Here is a 23,750-nt window from a genome sequence, read left to right as displayed (position 1 = left end):
GTTAAAAAAAAATAAGATAACTTTATAAAACTGAACGTAACTTTTTCAGAAACTATCAAAAATATGCCTTTACAAAAGAATAAAAACACAATGAAAATGAAAAAACTACCAAAACACTAATGATGACGCTAGGAAGTAGCGTGGAATGATGGGTTTTTTTTGTCTTCTACCCAAACGCTGACGGCCATCAATCAGACGGAAAGATAAATCATGGATTTAATGAATGCAATGACGCGATAAGACTATGGATCAGACGCGTCTTCGCGCGGGTCTAGAGACGCGATGCCCCGCGTTTGGCGTGTATGCCCCATAATAATAATATTGTTGATAGTTATAATAGCATATGTTTTCTGTAAAGATACGAATCAAAAAACTCACCTCTAGAGTAAAACACATGCAAGATCGGCATCTCTTTCTAGTTGAAGTTTGTCACGAAGCTCTCTCCATCTATAAAATGCAACACCGATATTGATCCTCGCTCTCATCTTGTCCCAAACTCTTGGCCCGTACAGTTACGTTTATGGGAGCTGTCCTTGTCGACAGAACCAGCAGCAGATGGTAAACAGTAATTATGTTCCATAATTAAGTAACACAATCCACCATAAAACGTGCACGAAGAAGTAAATAATGAACTTCTTGAAGCAAGCTAGTGGTTTGCTGGATGCTAGACACTACTTCCGCATTTGTCCAGGACACTGTTGTCATGTGGTTTCTACGTCAGTAAAGGCGGTAATAGCCTAAAGGGTAACTAACGTCATCGATGGTCGACTGCACTGCCCCATGTCACTGTTTAGAATGGGAATTTTCTCATAATTTACAAGTAGTTGAAAACATTAGCGATATTGTTAGTAATCAGCTGGAGAAAATATATAACACTAGCCTATTGGCTTTTGGATATATTACTGCAAATATCTTACAAATTGTACCTTTAACAAAGAATGAAGCATATTTGAAGAGCCTGTTAATTTTTTTTGTTTGTTTGTTTTTTTCATTTTCATTGTGTTTTTCTTCTTTTGTAATGGCATATTTTTCTGAAAAAGTTCATAAAGTTTCGTAAATTTTTATTGAAGTAAATGTAATTCCATAGAAATAAAGAAACATTATATGAACACTATCAATACACAATATTAGCAGAAAGCATTTAATCACTTTAACGATAAATAATTAATTAACAGTGAAAACAATAATCATAAGATATTCAACTTTGCATTACTTAATTGTTACGTTATATATATTACCCTTAATTCTGCATATTTAAAATCATGTTTTTAATAATACATAAATCACATTTACAGTTGGGCATGTGATGGCTGAAGTATGACACACTCAAAAACATTTGCACATACCGTGAACACAGAAAATCATAGAACTTGGTTCTCTAAAGTACATTGCTTTAGGCTGTCAGGTTCAGAGTGTCCTGTATATCCAGAGTTCATGCGATAAAGACAGCACAAGTAGGGTTCAGTTTCAGCTCTGTGCCCTCAAATTGGAGCATCTCAGCATGGGCAGAAATACCTGCACGGAGAAAATAAAAAAATAATGTATGCATCCAAACCTAAACTAAAGAAATTTCATTAGATTGATAGATTTGTGCAATTGAAGCATCATAACACTTGATTTGACTAGACTCATCATGTTCAGATGTAGACGTCTGTTAAGTTTGATAGCATATGGGAGATGGGGAGTGGAGGGGGGATCTGCAGGGCCATTGATTTAACCTTAAAATCCATTGAAAACACAGTTGATATTTTAACTCAAAATGTGCACACAAACACACACCTCTCTGGATGGTTAGAATTTGCTGAGCCACCATGCACTGAAAGCACTCTCAGATCAATACAGTTGAACTCGTCAAAGCAGGCCTAGGCACCGGACGACAACAATCCCCGGAAGAGACCAAGTATCTTTACCATGACTTAAAGCAAATGTAGTCTGAAAAGTCCTGTGCTGCAAGATAACTGACAAAGGGTGAGCAGTATGACATTAAATGCAAACCCTTTGCAATTCTAAGCTCTCTGATTAAGATACAGCTGTGGTTCCCTGATAGTACCGATGCTGTATGGCAAAAGCATTGCAATCTTCGCTAGCAAACCAAACTGAAAGGAAAACTAGCATGCCTGTTAAATATTAGATATAGTGTGGTCTAAAAGTCTAATTCCACTAAAGAAAATAATTATGCTGTGCTTTTATTTAAAATGTTCTAATACAATATTTTAGCTTAACATTCATTTTAAAATGTAGTATTTGTTATGATCCTTTTTTTATTATTATTTACTGTCAGCAGAACTAAAGCTGACATGATCCCCAAACTTATTTATTTGTACATACAGATAATTAACATGATGTACTCTCATAATGAGCTAGAAAAAATATATATTTCAAAATAATAAAACTTTTAATTTTTCCAGGTTTAAATACAGTAAAAATCTTAGATCATTGTGGCCTTGTGGACTCCCCCACTGTATCTCCCCCAGAGTAATGTTTAACTGAACTGAACTGTGATCTGAATAATTCAGATTTACATATAACTGGGCTAACTATTCACGACATGCATCATAATTACAGACTCCGTAACACTAACCTTAAAGAATTTGCCCAGTGCAATGTAGTCCAGGCCATCAGCGCAGTTAAAGACCACACAATGCTTAGTACTTACCGTAGCTATGGCTTGAGCCAAATCTTTGATGGTTTCGGTCTTGCCTGTACCTGCAGGACCCTCTGGGGCTCCGACAAGATGTAAGAGTAAAGCTCTGAATAGAGTTCTGGTAAAGAAGACATTTTAAAAAGGTGCATCAAGGGATTATGTAAAAAAAATATATATATATAATAATAATAATAATAATAATAAAAACATTTAATGAATTTAATAATATTAACAGATAATTCAGAATGTTTAATTTTGAGAGATGAAAATAACAGTAACACTTTAGTATAGAGACCAATAGAGACTATTTACCAGTTGCTTATTATTAGCATATTGGTTGTGAATTACTTATAAAGGACGTATTATGCATTTCTTATATTTTACATCCTTAATCTGTCCCCAATACCTAAACTTAACAACTTCCTTACTAACTATTAATAAGCAGGAAAATAAGGGGTTTAATGAGGCAAAAGTCATAGTGGTTCCAGTAAACCTGAGACACACATAGCACTGTCTGACACGGCCAGACCGTGACCCAACTGATCCTTAGGTCTCTGGGATATGCTGTAAATGCCTCTCCGATCACTTTACAGTCAGGAGTCAAGGATCAGTTTGCAATATTTGACATTTCTAAGAATGGCAAAGACATGAATATGAAGACTGATATTGAAATGCACACTAAATTTTCCGGTTTTCGGGTCATGATCCCAAATTGAAATTTTACTCCTTTAGAGTTCCATAATGTTTAAGGTAAACAAAGTTGAGATATTTGTGTTTTTCAATTTGACATCTAATTAAATAATTCTGCGGTGTGAAGAGGAAATTTAAGTTTGTGAAAAGAAGGTTGTAAGTACATTTGCATTTCACACTGATATTATAAAGATTTTTTATTTATAAGTAGATATATATATATATTATATAGCCCTAATGCTTCAAAGTGCTTCCAAAAATATGAAAAAAGGCCAAAGTGGGCGAATGCTTTTTAGAGGCACCATACAGTAAATCACTTTATTATTAACTCTCTCAAATCCCCAAAACTATCATTGTTCAGACACAAGCAATCACCTGTTTGAATCAATGAACAAGCCAGGCTAAACTTAATCAAATACAAGAAAATTGTTTCCATTTCTGCTATTCAGAAATCCACTGACTCAGTCATTTCTATACCTTGTGTATGGAGCGGAGCATGCTATTCTCCAGCTCCAGGAGCCATTTCTCCACCTGCCCATGAGCTTTAGATGTACAAATGATATCTAGCAGTTCCACCACTTCTCCTTCACTGCTTCTCATATGAGTGATGTCCAAAACATCAGTGAACACGACGTTAGCAGTACCCTCAAAACACTTTTTCAGGTGGGGCTGCACCCTGGAACATAAAGCCGGCGGTGAACTGTTGCCCGTTTCCAACGCAAGTTCGATATTTCATTCGAGGTGACATGCAAAACCAGTTACACCAGAATTACATTTAAGGAACACCTTTGGGACACACACTTCTGCAAAACATCTGCTGCAGTTTGGATTTGTTGTTTCTGTAAAGTTAGAATTTCCTCTCAGATGTAATAGAAATGCGGGAGACACAAAAGATGAAAGAGAATGACACAGGGAAAGAAAGAGAAATAAAGCAATAGAGAAGTGGTCAGAACTGTTAAGAAAAGCAAGGCCAGCCAAGGCAAAGCTTCCGAGTTTATGAAACCAAAAGCTTTAGTAGTTCAGTTTGAACTTGCATTTGAGGCATCATTATTCATCATGAAACAAAAACCCGGGGTGAAGTATAACAAGATTTGCGTATAGATGCCTGCACAGGGGAGCCACAGCAGAAAAACTAGGCCAGAGTGTCACAGGAAGAAAGAAAAAAGCACTTATAATTAAATTCCCTCAGTAAATACTGGGTTTTAAGGGGTTCAAATTGGGTTTTCTGAGGCTGAGGTGAAGCTAAATTGCTTTTCATTTGTCCTTCCCTGTTCTTTTTGAGGCCTCAAATACTAAATGTTCTTGTAGGAAGCAGTGGTTTGGTAGGCGGTATAACATCAGTTGGATGTGCCCTGGGAGACATGCCAAAGTAGGCTATGTGAAAACATAAGATACATTCATAAATATCACAGGCTTGAGATTAAAGCTCTGCAGAGTGAATGCTGTGTTTCTTATTTCATGTTACAGAAAATTACATCCAGCCTACATTCTACATCAAGGTGAAAATTCTTGCATATGCTAAACCCTCAGAAATCTTGGGAATTCGCAGCAGCTTGAAGACACTGATATCCAATAAATTCTTACTAGTCATTTGTTTCACAGATAGGATATGATAAAAAAAAGACCATGTTCAAATTATATTTCAGATGATGAGTTGCAGCGATACAGTTTCACTCCCTGTTATTCTTCATGAAAATTCAGAAAAAGAAATCACATCAAAAACTGACCCAAACTTGCGTCATCTTAAGGTTTTTTTTAATTATTGATATAGCACAGATTGCTCTATAGTTCTTTCCAACATTCAGTTAAACAGTCTGGCCTTATTGTAAAGCAATCAATCAACAAAGTGATCCCAGACAGCAAGAATATTGAAGACAGAAATCTTCAAAATCAGATCCCCTTATCGGCTGACAAACAATATTCCTCAAACCTATAAATCATGTTGTTTAAGCCTCTTTTCCTTTGAGGATATGGAGAAAGTGTGAGATTACTGTAACTCACACCACACTAAAAGTGTGAACCCACAGAAATCCTGACTCTTCAGGATTCAGGAACAGGAACATTAGCTTCAGGAACATTTGTAACTGCACCAGTGGATATGGATCCAACAGAATGATCACTAGTAGTTCACCAAAATGGGTTTTTCAATGGTCAGTGCTTTTACTTAACAGAAAGCATGTTCACAGAAGAAAGTTATAATGCCAATATATTGTATACCGTTCAAAAGATTAGGGTCAGAATTTTGTTGTTGTTGTTTAAAGAAATACTTCAATTTCAGATAAATAAATATTTTAACCTAATTAAACATAAAATAACACTTGAAAATAATGTATTAGCGTTTCCACAAATAAATAAAAAAAATAAATTAAGCAGCACAACTGTTTCCAACATTGATAATAAGAAGAAATATTTTGTGATCATCAAATCAACATATTAAAATTATTTATAAAGGATCATGTGACAGTGAAGACTTGAATAATGGTGGCTGAAAACTATATTGAAAAAGAAAACAGTTATTTTAAATTGTAATATTATTTCACAATATTATATGTAGTTTTTTTAGTGTATAAATAAATGAAGCCTTGGTAACCGACTGGTTTGAGACTTCTTTCATTAAAATCAACCCCAAGCTTTTGAACATTATTGGATGTAACGACTCGGTGATTGCGCAAGATGCCACAACATTATTAAAATGAAAAGAAAAATTAATTTACACAATAGTTTCTCAAAATTCACACACACACACACACACACACACACACACACACACACACACACACACACACACACACACACAATATATATTTATTTATATATATATATATATATATATATATATATATATATATATATATATATATATATATATATTTATTTATAGTTCTTAGGTGCTCTAAATGGTTGAAAGGGTGTTCTGGGTGGTTGCTTACAGCCAAGAGAGACCATCAACAAGTCTTTACAACATGTCTTTTGATATGGTTTGGGTTCTTCTTTCAATATACAGTACAGTAAGTCTCAAGTCAAGTCAAGTCTGCTTTATTGTTAATTCTTCCACATGTACAGCAAATACGTAAAGCTAATTAACACTGTGATACTCTAAGACAGTAGATCATAAAAATACAGATATATGCAGATTAAATATAAAATAGGATATCTATGGGATTCAAACATTTTCAACATTTCTCCTCAACATTCCCCTTAGTATTTTCCCTGTCAGCCAGTGCAAGTTACACCCTGAACTTTAATTCTTAGGGGTTTGTTTGAATTCCTTACCATATGTGTGTGAATTATCTTCTATATCAAGCACCGCTAACAATTTAGTAGATCATTAAAGTGCATATTTGACCGTAACAGGACTGACCTCTAAAGGAATCCTCTGGACCGTGTGTGAAGTTTTCAAGTCCGACTGTAGTTCAGAAACTTAAAAAGCACAGAAATCATGAGCAATGAAACACTGTCAGAGGTTGTTCAGACAAATCCAATGATGAAAAGATGATAGCTTTCACAAAAGAGTTAATTTATTAAAAGTGTCTCCCTCTAGGAAAACTCATCTTTTGCTGTCTGATTTTCAAACGTTTCTCCAAAAGTTGTATGAAGGCCATGTCCTTCATTAAAAAAAGAAGGAAACAACTGGATCTCCTGCCCCCCTCCCTTTCCACCCCTCACAAATGCTGCTCACCTGTAAAGAGATAATAATTGCTTTTTCCCCTTTTCGGATTGCTATTGATTTTCTATTACATACGGTGACTAGATATCACGTTGACAGAGAGATTGAAGTTTAACGATCACTTTTGGATGACAAAAAGGCCTGAGTTGCTTGACAGGGACTGAGAGGATGTAATGAGGGGTTGTTAATAACCAAAGCCTCCACAAAATAACCCTTTTAAAACATGAAAAGACATCACTGGGTGACTCTAATGAAAGAGAGAGCGGATGTTTTATGCCAATTACTCTTTTAATTACTCTCCCTCCCTCTCCGTCACACTGAATTACATTAGAGTGAGAGGGTGAGTGCTGCCAGAATGCTTCTGAATGAAAGGATGCTGAGAATCATCCGCTTCCTTTCACGGGGTGCTGAAACATGCAGGTGGGCTGCCCAACAGTGCCAGATATTCACAGTTACTGATCGCTTTTCCTTCATGAATGCATTCCCTTTCATCTACAGTAGCATTATGCCTCTGGATTCAGAATAGCTTCATATGTGCCTCATTGTGTCTTTAGCAAAATAAAAACTGGGCTCAGATCTGCATGTAATATGCTGATGTTTCCCCCAAGCACCCCACTGATATTATAAGCAAGCCGTTCTTTATGTACTGCTGTACTGTTGCATGAAAGAAGCTTTCCTGTAAAGCAGCAACAGGCAAAAACACCTGCCTTCCAGCTGAAATAATAAGTGTTTGCTTCTCCAAGAAAAGCCATTATGTGAAAACGGTGGAGTGCAGTAGGACTTATTCAAAAAGAAAACATCCTTAAAGAAACCCTGAATTTTGAAATCAATTACAGAATGTTTATCTCTGTTTCTGTCAATTGGGGAAAGTGTGAAACACATTAGAAAAGAGTAAATAAAATCTGGAGGTGTCCAACAGCTTTATGGGTACCACAGATGAAGAGAGACACCTAGTGGACATTCCGATATCGCCGTCAGTAGTATAAGATTACAGCTTAAGCACAAAGCTGTTTTTCAACAACATGCTTACCAGCATAATCACTTTAGATACATGTAGAACTAAATATGTGACTATATTAAATTTCCATTACAGAGAATGTTTGTCAACTGTCAGAAAATAGTCTCTAAAGAGATAAATTAGTATAGTGCTGAGGTTTTCTGAACCTATGCACAGTTTGGACACAAATGATCTCAAACATTGTGGAGGGAGGCAGCATGCCTCGTGCTGCTCGAAGACCTTGTTTTCTGCACATTCTCACATTTGATTCCCTCCAGACAAAATCCATAATTCCTTTTTGAAGGCAGAACCAGGCAACCTTTTGTTTTCCTTGTAGAGGAGGACAACAGATATTGATGTATCTCAAAGCACTGTGACTGGGCTTGCCAATTACTTGCTGAAGAGTCTCTAGATGAGTGATTGTGTTTGGGTGTGTGTCTGATAGTCATCTCATTTGTCATGAACACACTATAGTTTCACACAAAAGATATGTCAGAAGTTTCTTCAAAGTGATATTCTGATCTAGAAATAAACAAACCCAAATTCATGTTGATATTTTGTTGCGTAAGGCTTTCTGTCTCGCCAAGCTGACTTGTTTCATAGTGTCCCTCTAGGTTTTATCCAGACCACAGCAGAAAAGCAACGTCCCTCTTCAGGCATCTGCCATGATGTCTGGGAAACTGGAGATGTGCTCAAGGTAGAGCCAGGTGCCCTGAACCTTTAATCACTTCTCCATAATTTCCTGCAACAAAAGCAGCTTATACTCTCCCAGTCCCTGAAATACATGCATACAGATACGCAGTGAATACAATCTACACAAATAGCTAAAAACAGCACTTTTCTGTAACAATTTGGGCTCACTCTTATAGAATTTTTTATAATTTTGGTGCTTCAAAATCAGGATTAAAAAGTATGGGATCAATTTTAAGCCATTGGAGCTATTAAATCTACATGGTTCATGGTCAAATTAGTGCATGCAAGATTTTGTTATCATGCGATACTAAATCATGTTCTAATGTAAAAGCTAATGTCACTGTTACTTTCAGCCCGATAGTTGGAAAAAAATAGCTTGTTTCACATGCAAATTTAGTAGAAGCATGGGCATAGACCCTTTCTAATGAGGTATAAACCCCAGTAAGGTTTTGCTATGCCCTATACATTTTTCTCCAAGCGCTCCATGGCCTTTTCAGAGAGGTGAGCTTCCAGATGCAGTGGAAGAACCTGGCCAACACAGACATCCTCCTCTGAGGCCTTGAGGAGAAAAGGACACAAGGCCTCCTAATGGCGCTCACAGAGACCGGGGTTACAAAGCACCTGCCAAAACAAATCTTCTCCATAATTAATGAACAGCCCATAGAATCTGCACTCTCATAACTCCCCAGAAACACAGCAGATTTCAGCTCATTGCATGTTCTTTATTAAACAACATGTTTTGGAGATTTGTCAGTCACTCACTTGTTATTGAACTCTTGGTGCCCATGTAACATGTGAGTGACCACTTTCTGCAGGAGACCCTCTGCTAGCTTTACAAGGGCATGGACCAGATCATGAGAATGCACTTCAGACATGCCCAAAGGTATTAAGATTGTGGTCATAAGACTGCCAGAATATGAACTGGTTCAAATCATTTAAATAACCATTAACCATCAGGGTATTGTATTGGATCTCCCCTGTCAGCTGCTGTTAGCGTGTCACCTCCATCATCAGCTACTTGAAGGAGAGCTGCTTCTGCAGGAACGGTATTATCCTCCTCAGCTTGCTGGGACACCAGTGGAGCATACTTATCATAGAGACAGACATGCTCAAAGTCTCTGCACTTTCTATGTGTATGACACATCTGACCTTCTCCTGCTGGGCCTCCAGGATCTCTGCAAGATGATGGGCTTCAGAATACGGTGTGTTTCTGAGCCAGTATAAATCTGTAAATACATGACAGAAATGACAATAATCAGAGTAAAGACTGCTTTTTAAAGGAATGGCAACTGTGTTTGGTTAAAGCAACTGATAATATTTAGATTATGCAACCTAAAGGTAATCTTTGTACAGTGTTAAAGAAGTGATATCACACTGTGTTCTCTCTTTCTCCCTGAAGATAATGTAAACTTTTTTTTGTGCCCAAAACAAAAAAATATATAGAAATATATATAGATGTCAACACAGTTAACCAAGATCTGTTTCAGAATGAACAATCTATGTGATTCAGTTTCATTAAATGGTCTGTTTTCACTGGGGAAGATGTTTTGAATTCTGAACATATATTTTGTTTTCAAGTACACTGAGCTCTTTTATCTCAAAACATCAAGGGAAATTTGATTCCTCATGAAATGTTCCCTTGAATATTAATATAGCTACCAAACCACACAGCACAAGTGAGATGTAACATAAAATTAAAAAAACATATGTTTACCCATTCTGGGTATATCTTCGTCTCTACTCGAGGGATCAGTCTTAAGGATTTCAACATCAAGTCATTTAGCAGGGTGACTTAAAAAGTCTTTGAAATCAGGTTGGAATTTGATAGTATTTTGATTCAGCACCAGCTTTAAAACAAACCCTGGATGCTCAAATGCTCATAGGCTTACTTCATAAGCCATGGGGATTTATAAAGGTTGTCAAAATGTAAATAATAAAAGATACACCGAAGCAAAAAAGATTCCATGGTGATATCACATTTAATCTGATCAAAGAAAAAAAAAGTTCAGAGATTGCAGCACTACAGGTTTTACAGGGTCCTGGGCGATGAGGTGTGTGTAGAGATGAACAGACTCCAGTGCCAGGGTTTCGGAGCTGGGGGGTCATGAGCAGGGACAGACAGTTGTAGAAACTATGTTGCTAGGGATCAGCTTGTGCTTGCTACTAAGACAACAGATTTGCTTCTGTTATCCAACTGTTGGAGAAAATAAAAGAAAAGAAAAGAAAACAAGCAAAGTGTCATTGTTTTTGTAGGGTACACTCTGCTAAGATTAAGGAAATTATTTGGATTTTGTTCAGCTGTCGATAACTTGTATTGCATACTGAAATATTGAGTAGTAAGCAAAATCTTTCATTCTCAAGTTATTGTCCTCATCCATGAAAAATTCAATGGAGGCTGGAATGGATGATCAATTAATGCGGTCGCTGATGAATTGACAAGTACATGGAAACAAGAGAGTGCTTACTTTTTGAGAAGAATGCCTATGGAGCATTTAATGTGTTTGCTGACTAACTGCTGAAAAGGCAGACAACTCCACAGATGCCTGCTCGTTGTGGAAGACCTCCACTTTCACACTTTCACAACTATTTCGTGATGTTAAGTAAACGTTGTAATAATGTAAAATTTGTTTTACTTTCAATTAAATTTGAAACCATTACATTTTAATAATTGAGTGCAATAAAGTGTCTGTAAAATATTTCATTCAGTTTGCACTTTTAAAGTACATTATTACTGTAACAAAAGCTTTTTTTTAGTCAGTAACAGGTTACTTACTACATGTTTTGGAAATTTGTCAGAGCCTTGAACTCTTGATCACACTGCAAATTATGAATAACCAGTTTCTGTGTGATGTCAAAGTTTCCGTTCCACAAGGGGCTTATTGCTACAATGCAGTTCAACACATTCAGTGTTCTGAAACCGTCCAGTCCCACAGTGTCTTCATGGTCATCTGACACTGACTTGAAAGACACTTTCCACAGGGGATTGCCTGAGTGAAGCTGGTTTCTCATTCTTTTCTGGGCCTGAAGAAATTATTTGTTTTGTTCTTGTGGACGTTTAGAAAATAACCTTTTGCTAAAATTCACTTTTGAATTTTTTATTCATTGATTGATTGAAAGTCATTAACAATGTCTACCACATTCTCAACTTTTTAATAGCATTCTCTGATCGAATTTATATATATGTTTTATATTATTTAATATTAAAGAAAAATATTATTATTATTTAATATTTTATTTATTGTTATTTAATAATTACATTTGGTTTAGGATTCAAAACTTGTTTAAGATGTAAGTTTGAGTCAAGTCAAGTTTTGAGTTAATAATAATAATAAAAGTTATATTTAAATTTGTTGAAATATAACCTCTGGAACATAGGAAAGCTCAAACAGAATGAGAATCCTAATGTTTAAAGGATTATTGGATCGACATAAAAGAGCTGTCAGAAGTGGGATTCGAACCCACGCCTCCATTCGGAGACCAGAAACCCCGTTTCATAGGAAGGTTTAAACCTTGAGTCTGGCGCCTTAGACCGCTCGGCCATCCTGACATACGTCATTTGTCTCACTAAAATCACTAAATCTTTCGTGACTGTCTCTCTAATTAAAACTGTTTGTACTTGTATAAATCTAGGTCAAAGCAGCATTGCCTATTTCAAATGTTTTAGCTGTTAAGAAACGAACGAAATACAGTATTTCTTTTTTTTCTTTTTTTTTTTTTACAGTCTATTAGATTAAACAGCAAATTCACACAACTCCTCTGAACGCAGTGTGCGCGTGCATGGGGCGGGCACTTGCATTACTTCAAATGTAGACCAATCAGAGCCCATTCCGGTGGACATCGGCGTCATCGCGCTTCCTTGGTTACCGGGCTAGCAACAACACTTTCACAAGCGGTCACTAAACAAACACAGGTAACGTAACAAACTAAACCTTTTCAACTCATCTTAACAATAACTTCCAAACACTAATGATGGCGAGACGAAGCCTCATGAAGCACTAAGCTTTTCAGCCAAGTGGTTCACAAAAGGGTTAATTTCTCGAGGCTTCATTTGCTCACACTACCACCTGGTGCTCAAAACGTGTAAACTAAGCAGTTGTACTACAGATGACCCGAAGTGATCTGTGATACAGTCATGGCCAAATGTTTTGGCAGTGACATAGATTTTGTGTTTTGCAAAGTTTGCTGCTTAAGCTTTTGAGGTGTTCATTCACATTGTTTCTAGATTATTGTGTAGAGTGATCAGATGCATTTTAAATAATTGCTAAAAGCTTAACGTTAAGTTTTTTTGAAAAATTTCAGCTGTGTGTTTTCAAGTGTGTGATCACATTTTCTGACACCGGAATTATTCCTGTGTTCAAAATATGAAGATAATATAGTTTGGCAGGTTTCTGTGTTCACACATTGTAATGCATGTTACTTAATGGAAATACAATGTACAACATCGAACAATATACAAAACTACATTCATTTGCTTTACAAAATAACAGCATGTAAAGCATCTCAGTAAGAACAGTTCAAGAGCTCTGAACACCAGAACGTTTTTTAGAATGCGGCGAAGGAAATGGAGGACTTTTCAGAAATGTATTTGTCTTGATGGAGTTTCTTTTGTTTCTCTAGTCTGGCACATTTGAGACATGATTCATCACGGAAGCATGAAATGTGAAAACAGGCTCTGCAGTCTAAAAAAAAAAGTACAAGTTGATTTGAAATTTGGGTGGAGCCCAGAGCCCATGGAGTTTCTCTCATTCTGGTCTTCTGCACAATCTCTTCAGTTAGACTTATCCTGTTCTCTCCCATAAAAGGGACAGTGTTTTTCATTCATTGGAAGTGATAAAATAAATATTGTAAAAATGAATGCCCTTAAAAATGTTTAATTTTTAATGTGTGTACAGTGTGTCGCAAATAAAAGGAGACATGTGTCTGTTTTTGTGGCTGCACCTGTGTGCGCTCATTACATTAATGTGTGTGCATAACCATTCTCACTTCCTGCAGAGCCGAGTTGAGGTTGTCAGGGTTTTGCAGTAGCTCCGAGGGGAACCACTGCTTCCTGAACTCTGACACCAAATGGTGGGCTGCATTTTCACATTTTCAGCAGAGCACTGCATTCTGGAGCTCTACAGACAGCCGTAAATAAAACAGTCCTATCTGGAAATTAGCCTAAAACACAATGACATGACTTTGAAGGTGCAGAATTTACTGCACACCTGAAAAGAAGCCAGGGAGTATCTGTTTGCAGATAGTTTGGGGGTGCTGTCATCTAGCAGAGATAAAAAGAGAAACAAATACACTTCATGTGAACAATACCATTTTTCTTTGAATTTGCTTCAGAATATGAATATATTTTCTTTTCAATGTGTAAAAGCACCAAAAATGGGGGTGAGGGTGTATTATTATGTATTATGACTAAATAAAATGTTTATCATTAGGTAGTTTAGGCAGCAGCTTAAAAGAAGGTTTATACTTTAACATGTTACTAATGTTTCTTTCTAAAAAAAAAAAAATAGGACAATGTTCAAAAGAATCAGACTACCAACAGGACGAACAATCCAGTAGTATTACAGTAATATTAATATTTTTATATTACTTCTATTAAAATGAGGTCTTCTGAGTTCATTTTCACTACATTTGATAATTGAGACATACAGTAAGGTGGCACTATTTGCATTTAGTTATTTAGCAGACACTTTTATCCAAAGCGACTTATAAATGGACAATGGAAGCAATCAAAAATCAACAAAAGAAGCAATGATATATAAGCATAACAAGTCTCAGTTAGCTTAACGCCGTACACATAGCAAGGGCTTTTAAATGATATAATAAATAAAAAGAAAACAGAATTGAAAAAAGAATAGAGCAAGCTAGTGTTAGAGGTCTTTTTTTCTTCTTTTTTTGCTTTTGTTAATTGTATAATAAATGGGAAAAAACAGATATAAATAAAACAAGATTAGAAAGCTAGTTATTTTATGTATTTATTTATTTTAAGAATAGAATTAGATTAGTATAGAATAGATAGAGGGTCAAATGAAGATGGAAGAGATGTGTTTTAAGACGATTCTTGAAGATGGCTGAGGACTCAGCTGCTGTAATTGAGTTGGGGAGGTCATTCCACAAGGAGGGAACATTTAATTTAAAAGTCCTTAAAAGTGACTTTGTCATTCTTTTGGATGGCACAATCAAGCAACATTCACTTGCAGAACGCAAGCTTCTAGAGGGCACATAAGTCTGAGGTAATGAATTTAGGTAAACAGGTGCAGAGCTAGTGGTGGTTTTGTACGCAAACATCAATGCCTTGAATTTTATGCGAGCAGCTATTGGAAGCCAGTGCAAATGATAAACAGAGGTGTGGCATGTATTCTTTTCGACTCATTAAAAATTAATCTTGCTGCCGCGTTCTGGATTTATTGTAAAGGTTTGATAGAACTGCTGGAAGACCTGCCAAGAGGGCATTGCAATAGTCCAGCCTGGACAGAACAAGAGCTCGAACAAGGAGTTGTGCAGCATGTTCCGAAAGAAAGGGCTTGATCTTCTTGAGAGTCAGAGTTGCCATGGATGACACTGAAAATTAGAGAATATCTAATTTTGACCAAATATTATTTAACTATAAACAACAATATATTTGTAAGGTAATTATATGCATTATCTAATGTTAACATTTGAACATTACTGTACTAAAGTGGATTTCAGCAAATACTTGCCAAAAACATTTTAGAAAAGTAAAATGCTGCAGAAGTTATACTTATTAATGATGACCTGTTAGTTTTAAAGTTTACAATATCTGATCTCACATCACATGCAGAAGGCTGGCAGAAGACACAGGACTTTGTTGCAACACAATCCGATTTTGTTTCATATCTGTCTTGATGAGGATGTGTTTTTTAAATGCTGCAAACAAACAACCCATTTCATAGCCCATATCCACAACCACAAAATGAGAATTTCCCTGCACATAAACAACAAAACAATGTTTGCCAATTTTATAATATGAGACATGTAAAACAGAAGCTGGATTTCCCAAATTGTCAGCAAAAAAAAAAAAAAAAAAGGATCCTCTGGAAGGTGTTAATAATCAGTTATTCATTCATCTTTACATATGTTACCAATACAACTTTTAGTTGTCATTTCTTTTAAGTAATTTTAATTTAAGATTAAATCAGTGTAAAAAGTACATGAACAATATCTCCCTTTGGAGTGGACTTTGAGATTTGTAACTTAGTAGATCTTTTTATTTTTTTTTTTTTTTCAAAAATACACACTACACACTGACCAAAATTCCAAAAGTTAAAAACCATAATATACCCCTTTAATAAAATAATTTAAAAGATTTGAATCCATAGACACAGTATGTAAACATAGATTTTTTTAGGGTTAACAAACTTCAGTTTGTTAGTTGACATCAGTAGTAGAATTTTAAGAATAATGTTGACAGGGAATCTCAAATGTTAAGGCATGAAAGTGAAAGTGAAAATGCAAGTAATGTGACATACAACCAAGTATAGTGACCCATACTCGGAATTCGTGCTCTGCATTTAACCCATCCAAAGTGCACACACACAGCAGTGAACATTTTAACAATTTATTTAAGTCCACTTGAAAAAAGTAACTTACAAGGACATGAATATTATAGATGCAGTTAAATACATGTACAAGATCATGGACCAATTTACAATATTAAGAATAACACTCAGATGTTATGGGTATAAAAAAACAGCGTCTCCTCCATATATGATGGCTGCCTATGATAGCAGACAGTTCACAAATACTTTGCCAAGCCTTTGGCCCTCGTTTTGGTTATCCTGTTTTTTGTGATACTGGTGTGAATCCATGAGAGTTTGCCGGGCACCTGTAGATGTTAGCGGAATAGCTGAAGAGCCTTTGGGTGAATCACAGTGATCAATGTTTCTCTCTTATTCTGAGCAACTGAACTCTGCCAGTCTATGCGGACTTGAATAGTTGGATTTAACAGTTGGAGAGATAGATAGTTCCCATATTGGAGGTGTCAAAGACTGACCAGACTGTTTCTCTGTCTCTTTGTGTCTCTTTCTCTTGCGGGATATGAAAGGGCTGCTCCGGGGTAGATGGTACTCTTCCTCAGGCTCGAACAAGCCTGAATCCCATTCAGAGACTGGGAAATTATATTTGCAAGTGTTCATTCCACTTTCATCAATGCCATCATCATCATCATCATCATCATCATCATCAGTGCCGTCAAAGTGATTATCATTTAACTTAAAATTCACTAACCAGCTAACAAAGCTAGAGCTATTACCTGTGTTAGTCTGAGGGATGAGAGAGGACAGAACAGTCTAGTTAATTTTTATTTTTTTGACCATCATCCTAAGTACAGTCGCTGAGAGAAACGACAAATCCCTTAAAGTAATATTTCAACCAGAAATTATCATATACTTGTTATTCTAAACCTGTATTGCTTTCTTACATCCAAAACAACACTGAACCCCTTTGACTTTCACGGTGTCTAACTTGCTTGCTTATATGACCAATCTAAAAGTAATTGAAGTCATTACACACACTTACTGTAATTACACAAAGTCAGACACATATTTTAAACCTTGATCATAATCAATTATTATTTTTAACAAATAATTTTAGAATGTTCAGAATGGTACAAACACTTTCAGAATGGCATTGGTCTCTTCAAATCTGTCCAATTCATATAAACGTTAATTAATTTAAATGTAGGCCTAGGAGTAACATTTGTGATTAAAATTTAGTCTGGAATCTAAAACTTAGTTTGAAATCTATTGTAGCACAGCACACATAGGCTTATAAGTTGTGTTCTGTATGATAAAATTATATTTTATTATATAATATCTTTCTATTTTACTCTTGTGTTACTGTCTATTTACTTTCAGACATAATATTTTTTTTTCTAATTACTACTTAAAAAATAATTATGATAATAAACAGAAAGCATGCGTGTGCATAATACCATTTCGTATAACAACCGTGAATTCCCGAGGTTTGAGAGTTTAATATTTGATAAGGTTATCCATTCAGTAAACTTTCCTAACAACATTCTGTATAACATCACCATCTGTTCACTTTTGCTGTGATCGTACAGCAGATGGCGCCACGGTAAAGGCCTCAAGACCCGTTATTGGCACGAGCTCAGGTTCATAAAATAATATGCGCAGACGCAGACGCGTTATGGACAGTCAGATAGCGCACTAGGAGGAAATTCAGCCACCGCTATTGAGACCAGCATATTTTCTTTGGGATATACTGATCACAAAGCCTTTCGACAAGCTTTTTTTCCCGACGGGGCAAACATGGCGACGCTGGGACCGGAGCCCCGTCCTCATTCCCAGCTGCCGTCTGCCGCAGTACAGACGAACCTGAGCGGACTGGGCTCCAGCACGAACCTGCCTTTCAACCGGGGCTTGGAGAGAGCTCTGGAGGATGCGGCGAGCTCCGGATTCCTGTACCTCAGCACAAGAAAACTGAAAGAATTCCCTCGGACAGCATCTAATTATGACCTAACGGATACGGTTGAAGCAGGTACGTTAAAGTGAAGTGATTCTGTGTTTATGTTTAGCACGTTGTTTGTGTGTACGTGCGCGTGCGCGCACCTGATCGGTCGGATTGCGCTTGGAAGAGTTTCAAACGGCAGTGCTGCTTAAAACGTGTTTTCTCGTGTTTTGACCACTTAAATATGTTTAGGCTTTTTAAAACTTTTACTGTAGACCTCTAACTCAACAGAAAGCAGATGAAACATCTGCGTCAGCATTTCCATGAATGTTACACTACATGTTAGGCTATTGCAGACGGGACATTGTCCTGGGGCGGGATAAAGAGATGTGGGCTACTTCAGTTGTGTCCAGAAGCATTACAAACTCCCAGCACGGAGCTTCGAGGATGAGTGGGACGAAAGTAACGTTAGTGGATACTGTTATTTTAGCGCGGGACTGTCCATATAAGACTTCCTATGTGAGAAGCTTGTCCACATACTGAGTACTGGAAATCCCCTTACACTTCTGACAGGGGATTTCATTTCCATCTTTGGAGATCAACAGAACACACCAATGCCTATGAAATGAAAACGAATGCACTTGTGGGTTATGTCTTGAAACCAGAACTCTGAGGGCTGATGATCATGGGATCTGCAATTAAACCCTGCATAGAATGATTTGCTGCTTTTATGTGCACTGCTTGTTATGATAATGACAACTTGAGACGTGTATTTCTGCGAGGCGTGTGACGTCAGTAGTGGTAGGGATCTCACAGTGAGTCAAAATGACTAATTCAGTATATTTTTCTGTACATTCACCAGTGACCCTGATAGCACATGTACATCACAGAGATGTCTATATGACATCTGCAAGAAGTGTTTGCTCTTCTGCAATACGTCTATAGGACATTTCCTATATCAGATGTCAAACAGACATTTAGAAAATGTCTTTAAGATGTGTATGATTTAGAATTTATATATAACTGACATCTTACCAACATCTGTCTGATGTTTGTACACAGCAGATGCTTTCCAGAGGAAGAGATCGTTTTTGTTTAATTTTTGTCCTTGATTTTTAATCGATAGGTCTTAACTGCACCCTCCTGTGAAAATGACAGACTTTTCTTGAGTGACATTTTGGTGGACTTGCAGTCCACATGTTTCAAAAGAAACGGTTAACGATTCAGTGTGGATGGTAATGAACAAGAATGATTCACTCACTGAAAAGATTCGGTCCAGTAGTCGTCAAAATGAACGGCTGCGGGAAAAGCCAAGATGACAGTTGGGAAATGTTCAGTTGGCGGTAGATCTGCTTCCGTTCCCCGTGAATTCCTCCGCACTCCCCTCAGCTCAGAGCCAGGAGAGCAGCTAAAAAAGGAAACAGGAAAGGGCAGACCATGGAAATTGCAAATTCCTAGAATTCTTAAATGGTCTTCTGAAGTACTTTAATGCAGAAAATCACATATCCAGTCCAATGTGATATTTGGAACGTAAGTGTTATTAAGTGACTAAAGATTAACTATTTTAGCTGTTCATGGTGTCACAGCTGACACAGATGAAGTCATCCTTGCCATGAATAAAGTTACCACAAGATATATGTTCTCATCTCCGCATTGTCAGCATTATGGTTATTTTAAATATAATTCATAGGGCCTTAAGAAGACTTGAGACTTCAGTAGGAGTTGTTTACGACTTGTTCAGGTGTTCTGTGCCTGTTCCACAGCTTATTTCAGCTCATATTTCTCCCTACAGTAGCCTTGGGTTCCTCAGAAGTTGTCAGTGTCTTTTTTTTTTTTAAACCAACTTGATATTTCAAGCTGGGACATGTTGTCCTCACAAACACACTGTCTTTGTTGCGCACTTTACCATTTTCACAGGAAGAAAATGTAACAGAGTTTCACAGCTGGTGTTAGGTATTTTTCAATGCTAATAAACCCAGTCTGTAGTGTATTTTTCATGGCCTTGAGCTCTGTCCTTTTTTGCTTCAAGGATGTAATTACCATATACATCAACACTGTTATAATAAAGAGTCATAATTAGCAGAAATATCTCACATGTAGCAAAACTTTACTAGGGAACTAGGGAGTTTTTGATTTTCAGGAATTTCTTTAAAATTCCAAGTTCCAACACAACTGGAAGTGAAAGCTCCAAGTTTAATAGCTGCTTTAATGACACAGTTCTGTGTGGTAGTATGTTTAATTGTGCATTTTCATTTTCCCTATTCTTAAGTTCATCTTTAGAACGCTAATAATTTAATAACACCATAATAAACATAATATTCAGCAAATCTCAAAATAAATATCCATTGTCATAATGTACTTTATAATGTTGTGGTACCTGTAACTTTTGGATCAAAAAAAAAAAAAAAAAAAAAAACAGCTGAAACTTGTACCAACCCGGAAGTAAGACTTTCAGCACAGAAATTCTCTGTCATTCTTCTAAATTATTTTTTTAAACTTTTGCCACGTTTAGCTAGCCTGGTAATACCAGACTCTGCTACTTCACTTTGCTTCGTAGACAGAGTCTGGAATGGCATAATAGAGAAGTGTTTTCTCTCTCGCTAGGGGGCGCTTGTCTGAAGTTTAAAATCATTGGTTACCGTAAGCAAATCAGATACATTTAGTTATGACGTGTGTTATGCGCCTGTACAGCAGCATCGAAGCACAGACATCATGCATCGAACTCAAATCTATGATTGAACTTCCACTGTAAACCTGTTGTAAACACATGATGATGCGAGCGAAATACCGGAGTGAACATGGCTGTAAACGGCTTTTTCAGATTATGCGAAGTTAATCTACGCATCTACTTCACGGCTCTCAGCCCGCCCTCTGTTCGTTGATTGGCCCGGCTGTTTCCAGACCGGTGGCAAACAGAAAGCTCTGACGCTGTATCTGACTGAGTACAGAAGCGAAATGAAATTGAGCGGAAGTAGGAAGTCTGACGTAGTCAGGCTAACGTTTAGCATGAGAATCCGTCTCTTTAACACTGTGAACAACTCTGAATACATGAAACAGCATTGTAAACCCCCCGAAAAGTTTGGGATCTGTAATATTTGTATGATTTTTGGAAGAAATGTATTATTTTATACAGTAAGGGTGCAGTAAATTGACCATAAGTGACAGTAAAGTCATGCGGTTTTTAGAGCCATGCAGTATGTGTGATCCACACACACTTCACATGCTTACACTCGCATGTATTACTTGTGACCTGTGCTCAACTCTGACATAGATGCGAGATGATCATGTAATGATGAAGTATCCTCTCTCTCACCTCCTACTTCTGTCTGCTGTCAACCCACACAAGCACGTTGCACATGAGCTCACACGCCATGCACACAAAACGTGTTACACAATGTACACAGTTTGGTTTCCAGTCTTTGAATTAGGACACACATAAAAACACAAATTGTACACACACACTGCTCACGACACAAACCCTCATCCACATGATAGCGTTTTCATAAATATGGGCATGCAAGCACAAATCCTCCATGATAAGCTCCCTGAGCCAAGTTTTGTTTTTGTGGATGTTCGGGGTTTAATTTCAGTGCGACAACTGCTAATAGGACCGTTGAGTGTTAAGTAGTCTTTTGGCATTCTTGCAAATAATCTAATGTCCAACTTTATTCCTTTATGTTTTCATTGCTTGGGTGGGTGGATGCAGGGGTATTTAATGCGTGGTTAAAAGAATTATGGGATAACACCCACACACATGTACACACAAATACTCCAACATCCAAATACTGGGTATGTGTAGGAGTGCGTGTTATCGCTGGGCAACACTACTTTGGATAAACATTATGCATTAAAGATGCATCACATCAACACCTTTCAGAGTGTTTGCTAATGCACCATGGAAACAACCAAGCCCAGGCATTCACTGACAGAACCTGAAAACAAGGCCAGGAAGATATAAGAAATGCATTTATGTTGCTGTTTATTTTAATGTTACATTAACATTATTACATATAAGAATCTAATTTGTTACAAAAGGTATTATTTCTTTTTTCCCCTCACTTGTTTTATTTTTTATAAAAAAACATACAGAATTAGAATGGATTAACATAATTAGTTTCTTTCAATAAAAAGTACTGGTATGTGTGTGTGTGACTTAATGGGGGCATCTGTGTCCTGAAGGGTTTTGGCTCAGTAACCTTGAAGGGATTTCCAACCTACGCCTTGTTTCTGTGGGTTTGTAAGAGTGTCACAGCATTGCATGACGATTCTGAATGGCTTCGATTGCTGTAAAATCTGGTGCTGTGTGACAGTCCTTAAACGAACTGTTGGGAAACACGTATTCTCGGAAAAGTATAGCAGGAAAGGGACAGATATCAAATGTATTGGCCTTCATTAGACCTCTATTGTTTATAAATTAATTTGCACTTGCATTGGTACTAGGGCTGCACGATTATGACAAAAAGCACAATTGAAACAACTGCATGGCATAGTTTTATATGAAAATAAACAAGCTGAAAAACTGAAAAACTTTCATTGCTTTTTTTATCAAGCCTCAAATGTCAGTCGGATTGGTTTCTTCTTAAAAAAAATATTGCATGGTACTATAATATCTAAATTAATAGATAATTGATAATCTGGTATACTAGGCTGTCCTGTAGCTCTATTGGAAGTGACTGAAGTGCAGGTCAAGTCATGAAATGCCCCTTTGTGTGCATCTTTATCAACCTGCGTGAGTAATTGCTACAAATGTGTCTAGATTCTCCATATACTTCTTAGTTATAATGCATTTTAGGATCAATTAAAAGTCCAAATAAAGTTTTGTGAGATTAGGCAGGCAATGCCCAAACAGGTTTTCATGTGTTTGGGAAGTGGTGTGTAAATGTGTGTGTGTGTGTGTGTTTCCCATGTTTCTCCAGGAGGAAATGGCCTTTTCTGCACATGTTATCATACAATGAACCAAGGAGGAGACAACATCCTGTCTCTGTCTTACAGAACAAACCTGTGTGTTTTATGCTGGTATACAGTTAGAAAGATATACAAATGAAATGAAGTATATCAGTGTAATACATTGCTCTTTTAATGTTTAGGGCCGTTTCATAGTCAACGCATCTGTACGCATACGCATCCCCGAGGCTACGCATCGTTACGCTTCGGCCGCCAAATGTGTCGTCCTAGTTTTTGATACGTGATGCGCCGATGCACGCAATACTATGCGTTGTCGGTGGGGGCGACATTACAAGTATTGTACATTAATTCAATTATATTGTGTTTAAAGAAGAAGAAGGTTTGAATACAATGGCGGGCGAAGAGGAAAAATTATGCAAACTTATACGTATTCACCCACATTTATACGATAGTTCATCAGCAACAGAATAAACTCCTCTTCAGTTGCCATTGTGATCTGAATATCACGCGACCCGACTCTACTAATATCACCCGACTCTACTACCCCCTGTTGCGTGAGCGGTGTATTGCATACACGCATCGCCCGTGACGCTTGCGTCCACTGTTTAGACTATGAAAGGGAGCGCGTCGCTCACGTTGCTTGCTCGCGTTTCTCGCGTTGACTATGTAACGGCCCTTAAACTGAGCCAGTAAATAACTTCCTACCACCTAGAACTGCATACACTTCT

General features: G+C 37.0%; 1 protein-coding gene, 1 non-coding gene and 1 pseudogene across 5 annotated transcripts in view; 1 reads left to right on the top strand and 2 right to left on the bottom strand.

The window, feature by feature from the left end:
- Nucleotides 1–12,232, bottom strand: part of LOC113053818 (dynein heavy chain 7, axonemal-like) — a 46,635-nt pseudogene extending 34,403 nt beyond the window's left edge.
- trnal-caa (transfer RNA leucine (anticodon CAA)) lies at nt 12,129–12,238 on the bottom strand. The gene is made up of 2 exons: nt 12,201–12,238; nt 12,129–12,174 (listed from the first exon to the last, which is right to left on the bottom strand). It is a non-coding gene; the product is annotated as a tRNA-Leu (tRNA).
- Nucleotides 12,239–17,784: 5,546 nt separating this feature from the next.
- The window catches only part of LOC113053263 (leucine-rich repeat and calponin homology domain-containing protein 1-like), a 39,049-nt gene continuing 33,083 nt past the window's right edge, over nt 17,785–23,750 (top strand). Inside the window, exon 1 of one of the 4 annotated variants that reach the window (XM_026218136.1) lies at nt 17,785–18,207. In XM_026218136.1, coding sequence (XP_026073921.1) covers nt 17,979–18,207 — 229 coding nt within the window. In that variant the 5' untranslated portion in view covers nt 17,785–17,978. The remainder of the gene's footprint in view (nt 18,208–23,750) is intronic. The other 3 variants (XR_003277205.1, XM_026218138.1, XM_026218139.1) reach the window with 3 other exon arrangements.

Source organism: Carassius auratus, chromosome 34 (assembly GCF_003368295.1).
Source record: "Carassius auratus strain Wakin chromosome 34, ASM336829v1, whole genome shotgun sequence".
Lineage (NCBI taxonomy): Eukaryota > Metazoa > Chordata > Actinopteri > Cypriniformes > Cyprinidae > Carassius > Carassius auratus.
The sequence above is the reverse complement of the archived record's forward strand: the minus strand, read 5'-3'. Positions and strand labels throughout refer to the sequence as shown.